Here is a 19,056-nt window from a genome sequence, read left to right as displayed (position 1 = left end):
ATTTATTTTAGCAACAGCATCTATAAGACTTCAGGTTCCTTTCTAACCGGGTGTGACCAACAAAACAAAGCCACTGTCTTTGGGCAATTTATATTCAAATGAAGGGCAACAGACTTGATCTCAAAGAAAATGCTCAATATTTGTTACTTGGAAATGCTGATTAAGAGAAACATGAGATCTAAACAAAGTGTTTTATTAGAATTACTTGAAAGTTCTAAAATATGGAATGCTCACATTATCCCAATTTAATATTTATGCTATAATATGAATAAAGTTAAAACCATAAATTCTGGTATCCATTAATTAGCTGTCATGGACCAAGGATTCCCTTAATTGGAAATCAGTAAGAAGTCTTTGATATTGACGACTAAATTTGAATTCCTCCCTGTTCTCTTACAAAGCCACAGATTTTTTCTGAGGATTCCATACTGGTTTCCACAGTGGCTGCACCAGTTTGCTTCCCACCAACAGTGCCCAAGGGTTCCTTTTTCTCCACACTTGTTTCTTGTGTTTTTGATTTTAGCCATTCTGATGGGTGTGAAATGATATCTCTCTAGTTTTAATTTGCATTTCCCCGATGATGAGAGACGTCGAATACCTTCCCGTTTGTGTGTTGGCCATCTGGATGTCTTTGGCAAAATGTTTATTGGGGTCAGTCCTCTGTCCATTTTTAATTGGATTATTTGGTTTCTTTGATGTTGAGTTGCATAAGGTCTTTATATTTTGGATATTCACCCCTTACTGGATATCATTTGCAAGTATCTTCTCTCATTCAGTAGGCCGCCTTTTTATTTTGTTCATGGTTTCCTTCACTGTGCAAAAGCTTTTCATTTTGGTGTCGTCCCAACAGTTTACTTTGGCTTCTGTTTCTCTTGCCTGAGGGAACATATGTAGAAAAATGTTCCTATGGCTGATGTCAAAGAAATTACTGCCTATGTTTTCTTCTAGGAATTTTATGGTTTCAGGTCTCACAGTTAGGTCTTTAATCCATTTTGAGTTTATTTTTACGTATGGTGTAAGAAGATGGCCCAGTTTCATTCTTTTGCATGTGACTGTCCAGCTTTCCCAACACCATTTGTTGAAGAGGCTGTCTTTTCCCCATTGTATATGCTTGCCTCCTTTGTCATAGATTGACCATAAATCATGGGTTTATTTCTGGGCTCTCTATTCTGTTCCATTGATCCACGTGTCTCTTTCTGTGCCAGTTCCATCCTGTTTCAATTACTACAGCTTTGTAGTATATCTTGAATCTGGTATCGTGATACCTCCAGCTTCGTTCTTTTTCAAGATCGCATTGGCTCTTCGGGGTCTTCTGTGGTTCCATACAATTTTCAGAATTATCTGCTCTAGTTCTGTGAAAAATACTGTATTTTGATGGGGATTGCCGTATATCTGAAGGTTGCTTTGGATATTTTAACAACATTGGCTCTGCCAATCCATGAGTATGGAATATCTTTCCACCTGTTTGTGTCATTTTTAATTTCTTTTGTCAATGTTCTATAGTTTTCAGAGTGTACTGGTCTTTCACTTCCTTAAGTATATTCCTAGGCATTTTATCATTTTTGGTGCCAATTGTAAATAGGATTATCTTCTTCTCTTTCTGCTACTTCATTATTAGTGTATAGAAATGTGACAGATTTCTGTATATTTAATTTTGAATTCAGTGAAGTCACAGGATACATTTATCAGTTCTAGTAGTTTTTTGATGGAGTCTTCAGGATTTTCTATGCGTAGTATCATGCCATCTGCAACTATTGAAAGTTTTACTTCCTCTGTGCCAATTTGGACTGCTGTGGCTAGGACTTTAAAAATAGAATTGCCCTATGATCCAGTAATTCCAGTAAATACTGGGTATTTACCCAAAGAATATGAAACCACTAATTTGAAAACATATACACAGTCCTATGTTTAATGCAGCATTATTTACAAGAGTCAACATATGGAAGCAGCCCAAGTGCCCAGCAACAGATGAACAGATAAAGAAGATATGGTATATATACAATGGAATATTACTCAGCCATTAAAAAAATGAAATCTTACTATTTGCAGTGACATGGATAGAGCTAGAGAGTATAATGCTAAGTGAAGTAACTCAGGGAAGGACAAATAGCATATGATTTCACTCATGTGGAATTAAAGAAACAAATGAATAAAGGAAAAAGAGAAAGACCAAGGAACAGACTTGAATACAGAGAATTGGTGATCAGAAGGGGAGTGGGGGGGGGGAGTGTGAAACAGATAAAGGAAATTACAAGTCCACTTATCTTGATGAGCCCTGAGAAATGTATAGAATTGTTGAATCATTATATTGCACACCTGAAACTGTATTACACTTGAACAAACAATAAAATTAAATGTAAAAAACACACACTAGAATGACACCTGAACTCAGTCTGCTAAACCCGCAAGTAAGACCGAACAGGGGAGGAGTCGCTATCAGTCCGAGGAGGTCACTTCATTTAGAAATGAAAAACGGATAGACATTAGGTAATGGACTTGGGTTTCGACATCCTCTGCTCCAAGGACCCACAGTGGGGGACAAGCCAACAAAAACCTGGAACGTCCTGGAATTGGATGTGCAGCCCACCACTGAGGGCAGAGAGCTTTACGGTGAAGCAAAAACAGGATGACTGTTTAGAAAATACCGGGACCCTCAAATTCCTCCTATTCCCAAGCAGCTGCTCCCACTTTTATTCTATTGCTTAAATAAACTGAAATAAAAAGCTCCTGGATTTAAGATACCTTACACAAACAGGGTACCTTACAAACGCAGGAGGATCAAGCGAAGGTCTGTGTACACGCAGGTAGGCTCCGTGACAGCGCAGACTCGCCGTCGGTCTGGTCACTGCTGCGTCTCCGCTCCCTACACGGAGGCTGGCACACAGCGCACTTCAGAGACCTGGAGCAGAGGGGCTTCCAAGAGAATTCTTACAGTCTCCAAGAAAACAGAACATCAATCCCATGGATAGAAAACAGGACAGAACACACAAATCTGAACATCAATCCAGGAGATCCAACGTCTGACTAAAAGGAGCGTCCAGAGTGAAAGAACAGAGAAAACTGGAGGACAGGAGGGATTTACAAAGAATGCAGCACATTTGGCAGAACTCAAGTTTCCTGGTTAAAATGAAAATGTCACGTACTAGGAATGAAAAGATTCTGAGAATCTATCTAAAAGGTATTTTTTTTTATAGATTTTTTTTAAAAGATCCATTTTTTTGAGAGAGAGAGAGATAGCAAGAGAGAGCACGAGTGGGGAGGAGAGGGAGAGGCAGGCTCCCCACAAACAGAGAGCCTGATGCTAGACTCAATCTCAGGACCCCAGGGTCATGACCTGAGACGAAAGCAGATGCTTAACCGACTGAGCCACCCCAGCGCCCCTAAAAGGTATTTTAGAGAAAGCTCACAGGAATCAGAAATTCGAATGTTACAGGACTGTCACGGCAATCCCGAAGCTGAAATAATGAAATCTGTCTTCTATACTCTGTTGGACATGGTTTCCAACCTAGAATCCTACACCCAGCTCAAAGAACAGTCAAGACTGAAGATAAAATTAAGACATTTTCAGACATACAAGGTGTGCAAAGTTTACCTCCCCCACATCCTCTTTCCTCTCCTACTCTCCTGAAACGGCAGCGGGAGAATGAATTCTATCCAGAGAGGGAATATAAGGACAAGGAAGTCTTGGCATCCAGGACACAGGCGGGGCTACACTGAGGAGAGGACAGGAGAATTCCCAGGATGAGGGGCAGGAGGATGTCCCCCAAGGACGCTGTGCGGGGGTGGGGGGGGGGAGCTGCAGAGAAGCAGTTCAGAGCACGGCAGGAGATCAAAGGGCACTACCAACAGGGACAGCTAAAAAAACAAAGGGAAATAAAACCCTTGGTGGATATGTACATCTCATCGTACTGAAGTTCATTCATTTGGAGAGTTTGGGGCAAATTAATAACAAATACCAAGAACAGCAAGTGTCTTTTCACAATTAACTCTAGGAAAAACAAAAGGTTAGATGAAAAAAGAAACAATGATAAAATACGGCATGGCTGAGATAGGATTATTTCTATTGTAATCAATATTAACGTATTCCAAAATTGGTAAAAAGCTAAATGGGAAGATATGCAGAGAAAAAGTGTAAGGGGAAAAGGGTGTTAAAAGAATTAAACCTTCACCATCCAAAGAAACTGACAACTCAAGCCACAGCCTTATAGGCACGGGAATTTAATGAGATAAATAGCAAAACCAAAACGAATAGCTTTTGTTAAGTAACCACACCTGGGTAATTAAATGGGCATGAGAGACGGGGTAGGAAATCTGCTATTTTCTCATAATACCCATAAGATTAATACTTTCTAAACTACAGACAAATCGCCTTACAAGATAGAAGTTAAATTTCAAAAAAAAAATTTCATCCAAAGAACAACCTATTGTAGACAGTGACTTCTTATCTCATGAAGGGATTACTGATTTTTGGAACAAAAGCATTTAGTCTCATAGCAAAAGAGGATTTAGATTTCTATACAAATTTTGCAAAACACTAAGGTAAGTTTTGAAAAGCTAGTTCTCTGCTTAAACCCTTACATGAAACTGAAATATATTACATTATGAATAAAACTATAGCACATCAATGTATGTCTTCATGACCTCACCATTCTGCTTTAGCCCCTTGTTCCTGAAAGGAAAATTGGATGGTCAGGCACTAAGTCTCAAATCTCAAAAGCAGCCACCAATAAGGATTAATTACATCAACAAAGCCTCTATTTTTTTAGAATCAACCTTGAATGTAAATCTACTTTGTGTGCAAATGAAGCAGGGGTCACAAACTATGGCCTGGGAGGCCCCAATCCAACCTGCCTGTAGGGTCTGTAATCCCTACAAGCTAAGAATGGTTTTTATGGGTTGTTTTTTCTTTTAATGGTTAAAAAACAGAAAAATAAAAAGAATACATTTTGTGACACATGGAAAAAAAATCATGAAAATTCAGATCTCAGTGTCTGCAGATAAAGGTTTATCAGAACACAGCCTTGTTCATTAACGTTGGCATCTACGGCTGATTTTTACTGATGGCAGAGGATGTGTGGACTGCAAAGACTAAAATACTTGCTATCAGGTCCCTTTGAGAAAAAATTTGTTGACCCCTGAACTAAAGGCCTAGTTCTGAATTTCATTTGAATTTATTCAAACAAGGAACTGAGCCAAATTCATATATAAAAGTGTCCACATAAAGAGTCCTTGAATCAAGGGATGCTTGAATAAAGAACCTGAGAGACTACACAACCCTTGAAGTCCAGAGGGATTTAATAACGGTTTGCTTCGGTCAGTCGGGTAAATGGGAACAGAATCAAGGCTGGAGTCTGCTGCCTCACTTGGCTGCTCTCTCAGATAAGCATCCGTCGCCAAAGTTTTAACCCTAATACTACTCCTTTGTTCCTACTCCAACCTTCAACTTATGACCAGATCATTTCTTTTTAGTTAAAATGTTAATAACACGTGCCTTTTAATTTGACTTTTCTCAAATACTTAAATTTCTATTGATATTTACTTAGGACTGTGCCAAAAAAGCAGCATAGACCACTGATGAAGGGCAGCCTTTAGGGTCAGGGAGACCCAGCTGCTGGCTCTGCCCCTGGGGGATCTCTCTGGCCCTAATAACCCTCTGACCATCTCTCAACTTCCCCTGTCTCTTCCCTAAAAGCGTGTGTACCTAGCTCACAGGAGTGTGGTTAGACTGAATAAAACAAAGGATGGATGTCAAGAACCGAACGTACGGACTGTCATAGAATTCAGAGCTCCAGAAATGTTACCTAGCAGACTCTGTCTCCTGCCCAGATTTTGATAACCATCATTATCCCCGAAGAGCGTCACAAACAGTGTTCTCAAACTTCACTGTAACAATCACACTGGTGAACTTGTCAGTGCAGAGTCCCCCGGCCCTACTCCCAGTGACTCTGAGTATTTAATCTGGAAAAGGCAGGAACCTGCATTTCCAAGCTCAAGTGTGATTGGGATACAAGAAGTCCATGGAATGGAAACAGTCCTCCTAGATAATGAAAAAGATACCGAGAGGTTAAGAGATGAGCAAAAGCCTCAGTAATCACAGCCTTTATCAAATACAAAATGGGGAGGAGCTAAGGGACTGCCAATTCCTTCGGCTATTTTTCCTTCCACAACAGACCTATTTTTTTTTTTTTTTTGGCCTTAAACTTATGTTGAGCCCTATAGGTTAACTAATGTTATACACAATATGAAGATTCTTTCCCAGTTTATAAAGCTTAGGACTTCCAGTTATATAACCAATTAAATATTTATGGACTCAAAAAGGTTAGTACTCAGGTCCCCCGTGAAATTTCAGTTCTCTATCCTGGATTCCAGCCACACCACCTTTTATTGTCCCCAGAGAATTTAAGGCTGAACCATTTTACTTACTGGTATATTTGCGAACAGAAAAAAAAAAAAAAACCCACAGAGAAATAATATGTATTCCTACCTTTCAATAAAAACTGAAACAAGCTAAAAATGTGGCTAAAAACAAGCATGAAACTAAATATATTCTACCTCGAGAAAGCCTGATGTGGAATGAATGTGAAGCAAATCGCATGCAACAGCTGCCCCTTTGGGGAAGGTTCTTCCATTCAAGTGTCAATTCCAAAACCAGCAACAAAAACAGAGCTAACAGTGGCAAGAGTTTGAGAACGTAAATGTACAGGTTCGAAATTACCTTGCTCCAGTCTAAAGCACAGGGAACGCCTTGCTGCTTCCATCTCTGGAGTCGGGTTATCTAGGACGTGTCTACACCACTGCAAAGGGCTCAGGGATTTCTCTGATGATGTGAATGTCTTTGAAGAGCCAACGTATAACCTTAAAAAAAGAAATCTACATTATAGGTATTATATGGGTATATAGAGATGACCTCCCTTCCAGGGAAAACAACATGTATTTCACAGTTTCTATGGAAACAATACTCACATTGGATTACTTCGAATACCAAAATTATTTCTTAACAGGCAAATACCCCCAAACAAAATGTGATGCTTTCTATAGCTTGGTGGGAAGGAGAACTTCAAACAACTATGAGAAACTATGTCTCAGAGACTGAAGGCTTTCGTTATTGAACTAGCCTTAAACAGGCACCGTGATCATCTGACTACCTCACTTGTGTTTGTAGAAATGAACACTTTCATTTCTTTCTTTGGTAGCAGAATGTTACATGAACTGGGCTAATCTATGTAAACATGACATGGCAAACAAGGCAAATTTTATGTGCTTTAAAAAAAAAAAAAGTCTAAAAATTAGTGAAAGTCTATTGATTCTCTCAACCCTTAAATAATCAGATACCCCCCCAATCTCAAATCTGTACTAAATTTCTCACAAAAGCCAAACAGCTTCCAAAGATATGTTTTAGGAAAAATTTGCTTTCAGCATCTATATACCATTACGTAGTAATGGGTAGAATTCAAAATAACCACTGTGAGGCACTTTAAGATTTTCTCTCTGACATGTGGTACTAAGGTAAACAACAGAATATTTTCAGTCCCAGGGTTATACAAAAAAAGCTCATCTTTTTAGTTGACAAAAAGAAAAAAAAGAAGGGAAAAATTATAATCACTGTATATAAAGCTGTAATTTCAAATCACATGAAAGTAATACTCCTTTAAAGTTACCATAATTCTAATGAGTACATATTCTTGAAATACCATACTTTATTTTTCACTCTCATACCATTAGTCAGGACCTCCACCTGTCAAAATAATTTCTCAGTTATCCAAGATGGTTGGGGAACGGTACTATTTTTCAGTAAATTATTCTTACTGATCAGAGGTTGGCAAACTTTTTCTATAAAGGGTCAGCTAGTAAATATTTAGGCTTTGGGGGACACACAGTCTGTCACAACCACTCAGTTCCACCACAGCAGCCCCAAACCATCACAGATGATATGTAATAAGTAGGCTGTGTTCCTATACACCATTTATAGGCACTGAAACTTGAATTTCCCATAATTTTCAATGTCATGAAATAGTATTCTTTTGGCTTTTCCCCCCAGTCATTTAAAAATGTAAAAATCTAGCTGATCAGCCATACAAACCTTGGAGCAGAGCCAACTTGCCCTAAGACATAGTTTGCTAACTCTTGTTACAGGTGCAGATTCCAAAATATCTTTTAATCGATTCAGGAGTAATCCTAATATATCATTCTTCCCTGGGTGGACCACGGTCCTCCCTCCAACAAGAGTATACGGATTAATTAAAAATTCTTATTCCTGGGCCCACCTCAGTCTACTATGACAAGGTTAATACCTACCTATGTAAATCCACCCTTTCCACCCTCCCTGGCTAAAAGACCCCTGAAGAGCCCAGTGCTGGGTAGCTCACTCTAGTTCCCCAAGTAAAGGCTAGTCTAAGTCAGCTGTTCTCAATCTTTGGTGCATCAAAATCTCTCAGCGGGCTTTGTAAAACACAAATTGCTAACACTCATCTGCGGGCAGGTCTAATCGACCTGCTTCAGAAGGTTTGGAAGGTGGTCAGAGAATGTGAATGTCTAACAAGTTTCCAGGTGCTGCTGATACTGCTGTCTGGAGACATCTCCTGGGGGTGGATGCTCGGGGCTAAGCTAATCCGAGGAACACCAGCATTCCTGTTGGCCACATCACTGGCTGAGGCGCAAGCTCTGGATACAATTCTAGCCACCAAAAACTCACGGGAAATACTCTGATGGGCACATGGGCAAGTTTCTTCTCATTTTTAAAGTAATCACAAAAGACCCAATTATATGCTGCCTACAACATATACACTTTTCTCATTTTTAAAGTAATCACAAAAGACCCAATTATATGCTGCCTACAACATATACACTTTAAATATAACCACACAGGTGAAAAGTAAAAGGATGTAAAAGTAAAATACCTACAATGAAAAGCCTAGGCCCAGAAGGTTTCGCAGCTAAATTCTACCAAATATCATAGAGAAAAGAAATTGAAGACCAATCTCCCTCATGAGCACAGAAGCAAAAATCTGGATATTTCAGCAAACTGAGTCCAACCATATACAAAAGGAATACTTCATCATTACAAAGTGGGGTTTATCCCAGGAATGAAAGGTTAGCTTAACATTCAATCAGTGTAGCTTACCATAGCAAAGGTGTATGATAATCTCAACAACAAAAAGCATATGGCATCCATCCCTGATAAAAACTTTCCACAAATCAGGAATAGAAGGAAACACCTTCGATCTGATTAAAGGCATCTACAAAAACAGCATTCTTAACAGGGAAAGACTTAACGCTCTTCCCGTAACATCAGGAACAAAACAAGGACTAGAGGCTCTAGCTAGTGCAATCACAGGCATAAAAACATTTAGACTGGAAGTAAGCAATCTATCTTTATTCACAGATGACATGATTATGTAAAAAATCTGACGAACCTACAAAAAAGATACTCGAACTACTGAGGGAGTTTAGGAAAAAGACTGTAGCGTACCAGATCAACATACCACAGTTAACTGCATTTCTATCCTAGCCATTATCAATATTTTTGAAATTTCACTTCCCATTTACACAAAAACCATAAGATGTCTAAGGATAAATCTGACAAAGGATGTCAAGTCCTATATGCTAAAAAACTACAAAACATTCTGAGAGAAATAAAAGGTACAAATGGAAAGACAGACCATGTTCGCAGAAGACTAAATATGAGGATGCCAATTATCCTTAAGTGCATCCATTTAACAAAATCCCAAAACTTCAGTAAACTTGGAGAAATGTGAAAGCTGATTCTAAAATTCATATGGAAATGCAAAGATCCTAGAATAGTCAAAATGACCTCGAAAAAATGATGAAATTGGAGAACTACCGCTGATTGGGACACATGGCCAAGCTACGGCAATGAGGATAGTTGAGCAGGACATAAGACAGGTCAATGAGGAAACAAGATGGTCCAGAATATATGCATACGGAAAACTGATTCTTGACAAAGTATAAGGACAATCCAATGAAGAAAAGATAGCCTTTTGAGCAAATCATGCTGAAACAAACGGATATCTATATGCAAGAAATAAATTTTGAGCCGTACTTCACACAATATCCAAATTTAACTCAAAACAGATTTACAAAAATGTCAAACCTGGATCAAACTTTTAAAAGAAACCATAGGCAAAGTCTTTGTATCCTTGGGTTGGCAAATATTTCTTAGAATTTCTTATATGGAAAAACATAATCTATGAAAGAAAAAAAATGTTATCAATTGGACTTCACTAAAATCAAAATTACAACTTTGCTCACTGAAAGACACTAATAGGAGAATAAATGATAATCCACAGATTGGGTAAAAATATTTGCAAATCACAGATCTGATTTAAAAAAAAAAAAAACCCTGTATGTAGAATATACATTAAAAACTCTGCAAACTCAATAAGCAACCCAATTTTTAAAAATGGACAAAAGATTTGAACGGACATTTCACCAAAGAAAATCTATGAATGGCAAACAGCATATAAAAAATATGCTCACCATCTGTCATGAGGGGAATGCAAAGTAGGACCACTGTGAGGTACCACTCCACATCTATTAGAATGGCTAAAATGAACAAGACTGGCCACAGCAAGTATGATGAGCACAACTGACCTCTCATACGGTGCCGGCGGAAACCGGAAACTGCCTAACCACTGTGGGAAAGATTCGGGCAGCTTCACAAAAAGTTAACATACACCTACTCTCTGTTCCAGCCTCTCAACACCATTAAGTATTTATCCAAAAGATATGAATGCATGTGTCCACACAAAGACTTATTTGTAATAGCCGAAGCTTGAAAACAGGCCAAATGTTCACTAAAAGATGAATGGATATGAAAAAACCATTGTTACATCCATACGGTCTAATAGTTCTCACAATAAAAAGGAAGGGACTATTGATTCAAAATAATTCTCTTGATTGTAAGAAGCCAGACCAAAAACAAATGAAAAACAGTACATACCGTATAATATCACAGCTATGAAAGTATAGAAAGTGCAGGGGCGCCTGGGTGGCACAGCGGTTAAGCGTCTGCCTTCGGCTCAGGGCGTGATCCCAGCGTTCTGGGATCGAGCCCCCACATCAGGCTCTTCTGCTATGAGCCTGCTTCTTCCTCTCCCACTCCCCCTGCTTGTGTTCCCTCTCTCGCTGGCTGTCTCTATCTCTGTCGAATAAATAAATTTTAAAAAATCTTTAAAAAAAAAAAAAAAAGAAAGTAAGTATAGAAAGTGCAAACTAACCTAGACTGACAGAAAGCAGACCAGTGGCTGGATGCCTTGATGGGAAGTCAGCAGGAGGAGAGAGGGAATACAAAGGGCCACAAAGAAACTCGGAGCATTAAGATATGTTCTCTCACCCTCTTGACTCTAGTGATGGTTTCATGGGTGTGTATATATGTCAAAACCTATCAAATTATACATTTTATTAAGATCTGCAGCTTACACTTCACTTATACCTCAATAAAGCTTTAAAAAAAATTTCACAAGACAGAAATTGTTTTCTGTCCTTCAATGTCCTTGAGACTTGAGTAGCCATTCCAGGTGACTCAGATGGCTTCAGGTGAAACAAGCAAGTGCCACAGCCCCCACATAAATGAGCCACTAAATTAGTCAACTGTGGAATTTTTTTTTTTTTAGAGGTGGGGGGAGAGAGAGAGAGAGCAGGGAGGGACAGAGGGAGAGAGAATCCTAAGCAGGCTCCGTGCCCACAACAGGGCTTGATCTCACGATCCTGAGATCATGACCTGAGCCAAAATCAAGAGTCGGATGCTTACTGACTGAGGCCCCAGGTGCCCCTTTTTTATTATTTAGCTTTTTTTTTTAAGAGAGGGAGAGAATGGAACTTATTTTAGACTTCTTTAATAAGTTATCCCCACTGTTTTATACACAAATTCATGCCACTACCTGTCTCTGCTTGTTCTCAAATCCCTCTCACTGCCACATGAAGTGAAGCACTGTTCTTCTCATTACCTCCAGCATCATAAGAGGAACTGTTCATATCCTCTATTAGAAAGCTTCCACCAACCAGGCTGCCTCAGGATTTTAGGTACTCCCACCAGCTGGAATTGTTTCCGGTAGTTTCTCATGGGGTTTGGTTTTGGTTTTGCTTATAGGGGAACACTATTAGATTTCCTTTATCCGCTAGGACCTATGTAATATAGTTCTTTCGTCTGACCACAGACTCGTAGCATATTAAAAGCAGTGCTAACTCCCATCACCTCTTCTCCATCACAACCTAAGGCCAGAGGCGGGCCCAGAAGCTCTGACTTCAGGCACACCAAATTTAGCTGAAGGAGGGATGAAGTACTTTACTGAACCAGAGAGATGAAATGAACATCTACATGCTGACTGGTTAAAACCCTAGCCCCATTTTCGCTTTACATTCCTAGAACTGACTGCATTCCTTGTATTTCCCAGGAGTACAGAAGCTTGTGTCTGGAGACCGATGAACCCAAGAGAAGACCCGGGAATACTGGAACTGGCTACCCATCCAATCACTTGGTAAAGAGCTCCACCCATGCAGACCTTAAGATCGACTTCAATACGCCCCTCTTTGGGTAGAGAAAGATAACCAATGACACCAGATACTTAGAATATTCCTTTTAAATAGAAAGCTGAGCCTAAAAGTAGAGGGAAAAGAGAACTGAGAAAACAATGCAGAGAACGGATGAAAAATCCAAGACAACCATAATTGGTATCAGCTGAGAGAAAAAGTTACATTCACAAAAAAATAAGATATTAAAAAAAGTTTCTTCTTGGAAAATGAAACTTTTAGCTGAAACAAAAAATTCAATGAGTTTGAAAGATCACATTGAAGAAGTCTCTCGAAATGCAAAACAAAGACACAGATTTACAATGGAGGACAGATAAAAAAATTAAATGAATCCACCAGGTGGGCCTACATCTGATTACTACAAGTTCTAAAACACACACACACACACACACACACACACACACACACGAAGAGGTGGCTATTTAAAAAGGGGGGGGGGAGCAGAAAATTTTGAGAATTGAAGGCAGGCCATTGAATTCTAAAGTGAGAATACCCACAAATGTCCAGTATGACAAACAGAGAGGCCCACATGAAGGTACAACATGGCATTTTAGAAAACTAGGGATAAAGAACACTAACAAGTCAAGAAGCATTAGGTATCCAAATCACAGTGCACTGTAGTATCTAAAACATAATAAAAATTAGAACAAAATGGAACAATGCCTTCAAACATGAGAGAGAGTGACTTAGGCTTATTATACCCAGCCCAACTATGGATCTTTCATGAGGCTAGAATAAAGACATTTTTAAATAAGCAGGATTTCCCAGTGTGCTTCTCATACATATGCCTTTTCCTGGAAAACTATTGGAGGCTGTCCCCACCTACTAGAATAAATGAAATAGGAAGACAAAGAATTTTAAAAAATGGGAGGTCCTACATAAGCAAGAAACCTAAGAAATTCCTAATAACACAGCACTGTGCATGCAGCCTAAGAAGCAAACAGTGAAGACTGGAGCAATGGGCTTAAAAGTTCCAGAAGGGATGGCATTACAAAATTAATTTTTAAGAACAGATTTAGGAGACTGTCATATATGTATGACCTTATCAAGGAATTTATGGCTCCAGTAGAGTATTTGAAAAATTATTAATAGGGATTAAAGAAATTGAAGGGGGAATAACACAAAGTCCACCATAATGATAATAACCTGAGTGCTTCAAAGGAAGTATTAAACTATCTAGGAAAAAAACAAAAAAAAAAAAACAAAAAACCTCACAGTTATTCTCAAGTAAACGTTCGGTTCTAAAGTCATCCTTCTGATACCACAAAACCAGATAAGGCAAAATATATACATATAATTATACATACCTGTCACTGAGAAGGAATATGTGGCAATTTTCAGATGTGATTTAAGAGCCTTCAATCACCACAAGTTCTACTTTAAGGAAAGCTAAAAGGTCAGCACTGATAAGCACAATGAATCTTCAGTCGAACTGGTGTTTGATTCACCAGCACCTGCTAGGGTCACGTCAGTCAGCTACTGCAAAGCAAACTTACCACCACGAAGCTCTTAAAAGGACACATGAAATCAAAATATGAGTTCTGGAATTGTCCTACAGCAGACTCGCTCCCTGTCCCTCCACAGTTAGAGCTGGATTCTATTTCGGTGTCTCACTGCAGGGTTTTGAAGACCTCAGCACATACTTCACTCAACTCCGTTTGCCTCTAGAAAACACTGCGGTTTTCAATTAGCATTGTCAGAAAGTGAAGCACCCTCTGGTCTTTTCACTGAAAATCAATTATGAAAAAACCCCCAGCTCAGGTGGTCTAATTTAGCTGTGCCATATGTACGGTACAAGGTGCTCGGCAGCTTTGATGGAGAATTGGCGAGGATTTTAGCCAGCTGTCCAGGGTCTTGCTGTTAAACTCGAAAGATGAAGACCTCATTCATTAAATTTCCCTTAATTTGTACATACCACCCTTATCCCCTTATATAATTACAAACTTTTTTCCTGCCCTTTCCCATTGGGCAAGTTCACAATCTCTGCCACATCCCTTTTACGTAAGTTTCAATATTCTTCTAACTGCCGCTCCACTAACATCAAGGCCCTACAGGGCTGTATTTTATGTTAGCTGGCACATTATCATCTTGACATTTTCTGAATATAGACTTGTCTTCCTGACTGAGGTGTGCAAGACCTGACTTTCCCCGGTGCTACCCTATCTGCAGAAAGCTGGGCTTTTCCACCTGCTTTCATCAAGACCATTTTGCTTTCAAATGGTGTAAAATGGAGTTTTTCTAACTGTGACCATAACGCACAAATACATCTATTTCAAGCCAGGGCCACACACATGTAAAACTGACATAAACTGACTTTATGACATACTAATGGTCATAACCAAGCTCGGGAAAAATATCAGTGGTGTAAACACTTCCGAATCTGTATAAACAATCCAAACTGTGGTTTTAACCTTTTAGTAAATAACTGGAGGAGCTTTTGTAAGTCATTTCACCTTGGGGCTTCAGTCCCCCAATCATGAAATAGGGGAGCAGAAATAGGTCATGGAAAGGTGGGGTATGCAGTTAACAACTTACTGCTCCCCTTGCCACTTCACACCAATCAGACCTCTTGTCCTGATACCCTGGTGCTTCCCAGCCTGGTGACACGAGGGCAGTGATCTGGAAAACGTCCTTCCATACACAGTGGCAAATTAGCCAGTCACGTGTTCCAGGTATGCATCAAAACTGCAATCCTTGGAGCTTATTTGCTCCTGATGTTCGGAGAGTCCCCCTTGCACTTTCTAGCCTATGGTCTTCTGGAGAGCTAAGCCTGTCAAGTTAGTAGTGATCACTGAAAAATCCATATAGCCGGATGTGAAGTGTACTATGGGATTATAACAATTGGACTTAAGAATTAAGGATCCAGGGGGCACCTGGGGGGCTCAGTCAGTTAAGTGCCGGACTCCTGATTTTGGCTCAGGTCATGACCTCAGGGTTGTGGGATCAAGCCCTGCATGGGGCTCCATCCTCAGTGGGGAGTCTGGACTCTCCCTCTGCCTCTCCCCGCTCATGTGCGTGCACGCTCTAAAATAAATCTTAAAAAAAAAAAAAAAAATTAAGGTCCTGGAACCACAACCTAATTTCCTGAGACATTTAGTTCTAGCAGCCTTGTGCTAAGATTAAAGAAAAATCATATAATTTAAATTCAACTGAGATAAATATTTGAAGAAATGAGACAACTGTTTTGTTTCAAAGACTTTCATCAAAATGAAAAGCAGAACACACTATCCTTCTCACAAAGTTCTGGTTTTTCTGTATACAGAAGATAAAGTTTAAATAATTGTTTGGAAAAAAGACCTAAGAGACCCGATTGATCGTTCATTAACTAATGAACTAGCACCAAGCAAATACTGATTCTACAATTCATTGTTTTCCTTCTACACATAATTCTTGAGCCAAGGTGAAGAGTTACAGTCCAAGGTTTTATTAGGAAAAAAAAAAATGAAAGGACTTCTAAAATGTTCAAAGTTTAATCTACATTTGTGAACTTTGTTTCCTGAGGATAAGACATCTTAGCAGGGAGTACTATTCTAAATAATCAAATATCAATTTTGTTTAACCCAGTAGGATGAAATCATGATAAAAACGCATGAAAAATTATAAGGGAGACAGTTAACAGTAAGCTGGTCCTTTATAAATACGGTTACTTTAACAATGATGCAACCGTTACAGGGAGACAAAGATATCCAAGATATGGTCAGTGAAAGGTCAGTAAAAAAAACTGATGTGTATATATTTGCATGATGATTTGAATAATTATGTTTTTATCTTGAAGGATCTAGAGAATGTTAACGGTTAAAATCTGAAACACGGTAGTGAATGGAGGACCAGAGGGAAGGCTCCTGTGACTTCATACCTTGGGGGTGGGGGGGGGCGGTTCTTTCACAGGGCAAATGTAAAACTATTTAACTATTTTTAAGTTTTTTTTTTAAATAATCAGGCACATATTATCCGCTACAATTGTTTCTGAATAGGGTGAAATAAAAATAAGTTGCCTCCCTGCAAACACATTAGGCAATCCAAATGAAAAACACCCTATTTGCGAGACTACAGGACAGGGACGAAGGCAGTTTGCAGCGATGAAGGAACATCAGAGAGCCTTGCAAGCATTAACAAGTGCGTTAAACTCGGAGAATTAGACCTATTATTTGTTCATCAATACGCCAAAATATTGCAACACAAAAATATTTTAACGTAAAGGTGCCAGGACAAAGTTTTCTGTGAATCAGGTGACCTAAACATTTTGTTAATTACATCCCACCTGAGGGTAACGATCCCTCCCTTTTTCCACACGGGAGTCTAATCCTAAATTTGTTTTGAGAAAGACCCGCCACAAAACAGTGTGCCACTTGTCTGTAAAAACATCTGTAGGGTGTCAAGGCGCTGATTTATGTACTTCCCTAAACATGAGTAAAGTTAGTAGAGCCTGCTATACTTCACATTCACTTCGAACCACCTGAAATGCTAACGGAGTAATCCCACTAAGCAGGTCACTTTTCTCCCCAAAGTTAGTCCAGTACTATTTTGACAAAAAAATAAACTACAAAAAGCCTACATATCAAAATTCTAGCAGTAGTTGGACGATAACTAAATAGGTAGAAGTCCGTTCAATGGAAGAAAATATGACAATTATATTAGCTATGTATGTACCACCCCAATTAAATACTTACAAAATAGTAAGTATATCATAATAGATTTTAAAATGCTAACATTTTTCATGTATAGGATTGATGACAAACAAGTTTCCTTCTACCATTTAAGTACGTATCTCCAAAAAAGGCCAAGTGGGCACTAAATCAAGGTAACACAATTTGAAAGTAGCATAAGGGCTTGTAGTTGTTATAACCTAAGAACGACCACTATGAGAGCATTTTCTAGTACCATGTTTAGGCTGCAACTCAGTTTACAACGCAGCCTGGGCCTCACAAAAACAAAGGTGTCATTTCTAAAGAATGGCTTAAAGCTCCCCAGAGTGGTGAGTTGTTCTGATCTTTACAACTTGAGCTACCAGCGCAGCTGCCCACAGGTAGAGTACTAAGGAGGAGGCGGCGGCTTTATTGCAGCTCCATACATTTTGATGCTCCGAATCAACCCAATAAATGTACCTTACAGGCCGAGCTCTCGCTGAGAGTATAAGCGTACACAGGTCTCAAGAGAAAACCAGTAAGGTTCTCCATCTCCCGTTCCCCCTGTGTGATCCTAAAACACGACCACAGAGAAAGTGAGGAAAACCCAGCTTGCAAAAACAGGAAGGGTCCTAAGTAGAAGGACCCAAGATAAAAGAAGGAGGACACTGTTCTTCATGCCCCAGCTACGGAAAGGTGAATGCTGTTCATTTTCCCCTGCAGGAACTTAAGTTTGACCCTCTCTGAGGCTTCTACTCATTTTACCACGTCCCACAACCTCTCTGATGGAGGAAAGCACACGAACCAACCGGAAGAAGTCAGTCATGAAAGGACTTACTCCATCAGAAAGCAGTATGAAAAACAAGGGAATTAGACAACCCCCCCCCAAAAAGTTACTCATTGATGGAAAGCAGAAAGAGCTAGCCAGATTTCAAATGAAAAGATGCTGCCAGCCACAAGTTTTCTGATAACCAACTTACGGTTTCCAAAAAAAAAAAAAAAAAAAAGTTTCTTGAATCTCACTTTTCTTCAATCAACGGTTCGATTTTAAAAATTAAAGAAAGATCCTTGGTTTCTAAGTAACAGCGTGCTTTCAAGCTGCCCTCTCCATTCCCGGAAAAAGCCCTCATCTTTGATACCATTACTGACAAGGAAAGCCAGGGAGGGCAGCCTATTTCAAAAAGCAAGTCAGTCTTCGAAAGGAGAAGCTATCAACGCAAAACGCAGCGAACGAGGACAGGCGACTGCACAACTCAAACAGCAAGCACGAATCTCTAAGTAGAGATCCATCACTCGCTAGGCGGCTTGGGGTGCCACGGGAGGAGACAACACGCAAATCCTGTTCGTTTGGGAGGAAAGACCAGGAACAGTCGCAGCCTGAGGCCAACCCCCTACCCATCCCCCGCTACTCCCAAAAATGACGGGGGGAAAGCAGGACTAACAAAAAGATGGCACGGATTTTTCAGTTAATGCTAACAGGGAGCTTGGGACCGACTCATCAGCCAAGAGCATTAGACCCGGAGGTGGAGGGGACCAATTCCTCTCCAGCTGGGTCAGCCTGAGCTATGAGAAACAGGTTTCCGCCCCCGTGAAAAGCCTCCGCTCCTCTCCCAGTTGGGCACCTGCCAGGCCACCACATCCGGGGGCAATGGCGATGTCCCCCTCGCGCTCCCTGCCCACGCCCTCCCCGCCGTCCCGGGGCCTCGGAGGCCAGGGTCCCACGGGGGAGGGAGCAGAGCTCGGCAATACCAGGTGTAGTCGTCCTCGTCCCGCCAGGCGGCTACGCTCTCCAGGTCCAGCGGCTCCACCTCATCCAGCAGCGTGGGGGGCGGCGAGGGCGGCGCAGCGGCTCCCCCCGGCGGCGTCCCCGCGCCCCCCGGCT

General features: G+C 40.2%; 1 protein-coding gene across 1 annotated transcript in view; it reads right to left on the bottom strand.

Moving 5' to 3' along the window:
- Nucleotides 1-19,056, bottom strand: part of SLAIN1 (SLAIN motif family member 1) — a 57,989-nt gene that overhangs the window by 38,483 nt on the left and 450 nt on the right. The window contains exons 2-3 of the mRNA XM_034663804.1: nt 18,924-19,049; nt 6,716-6,855 (exon numbers count right to left, since the gene is read on the bottom strand). Coding sequence (XP_034519695.1) covers nt 6,716-6,855; nt 18,924-19,049 — 266 coding nt within the window. The remainder of the gene's footprint in view (nt 1-6,715; nt 6,856-18,923; nt 19,050-19,056) is intronic.

This window comes from Ailuropoda melanoleuca, chromosome 7 (assembly GCF_002007445.2).
Source record: "Ailuropoda melanoleuca isolate Jingjing chromosome 7, ASM200744v2, whole genome shotgun sequence".
Classification (NCBI taxonomy): Eukaryota; Metazoa; Chordata; class Mammalia; order Carnivora; family Ursidae; genus Ailuropoda; species Ailuropoda melanoleuca.
This window is presented reverse-complemented; position numbering and strand designations above follow the sequence as displayed.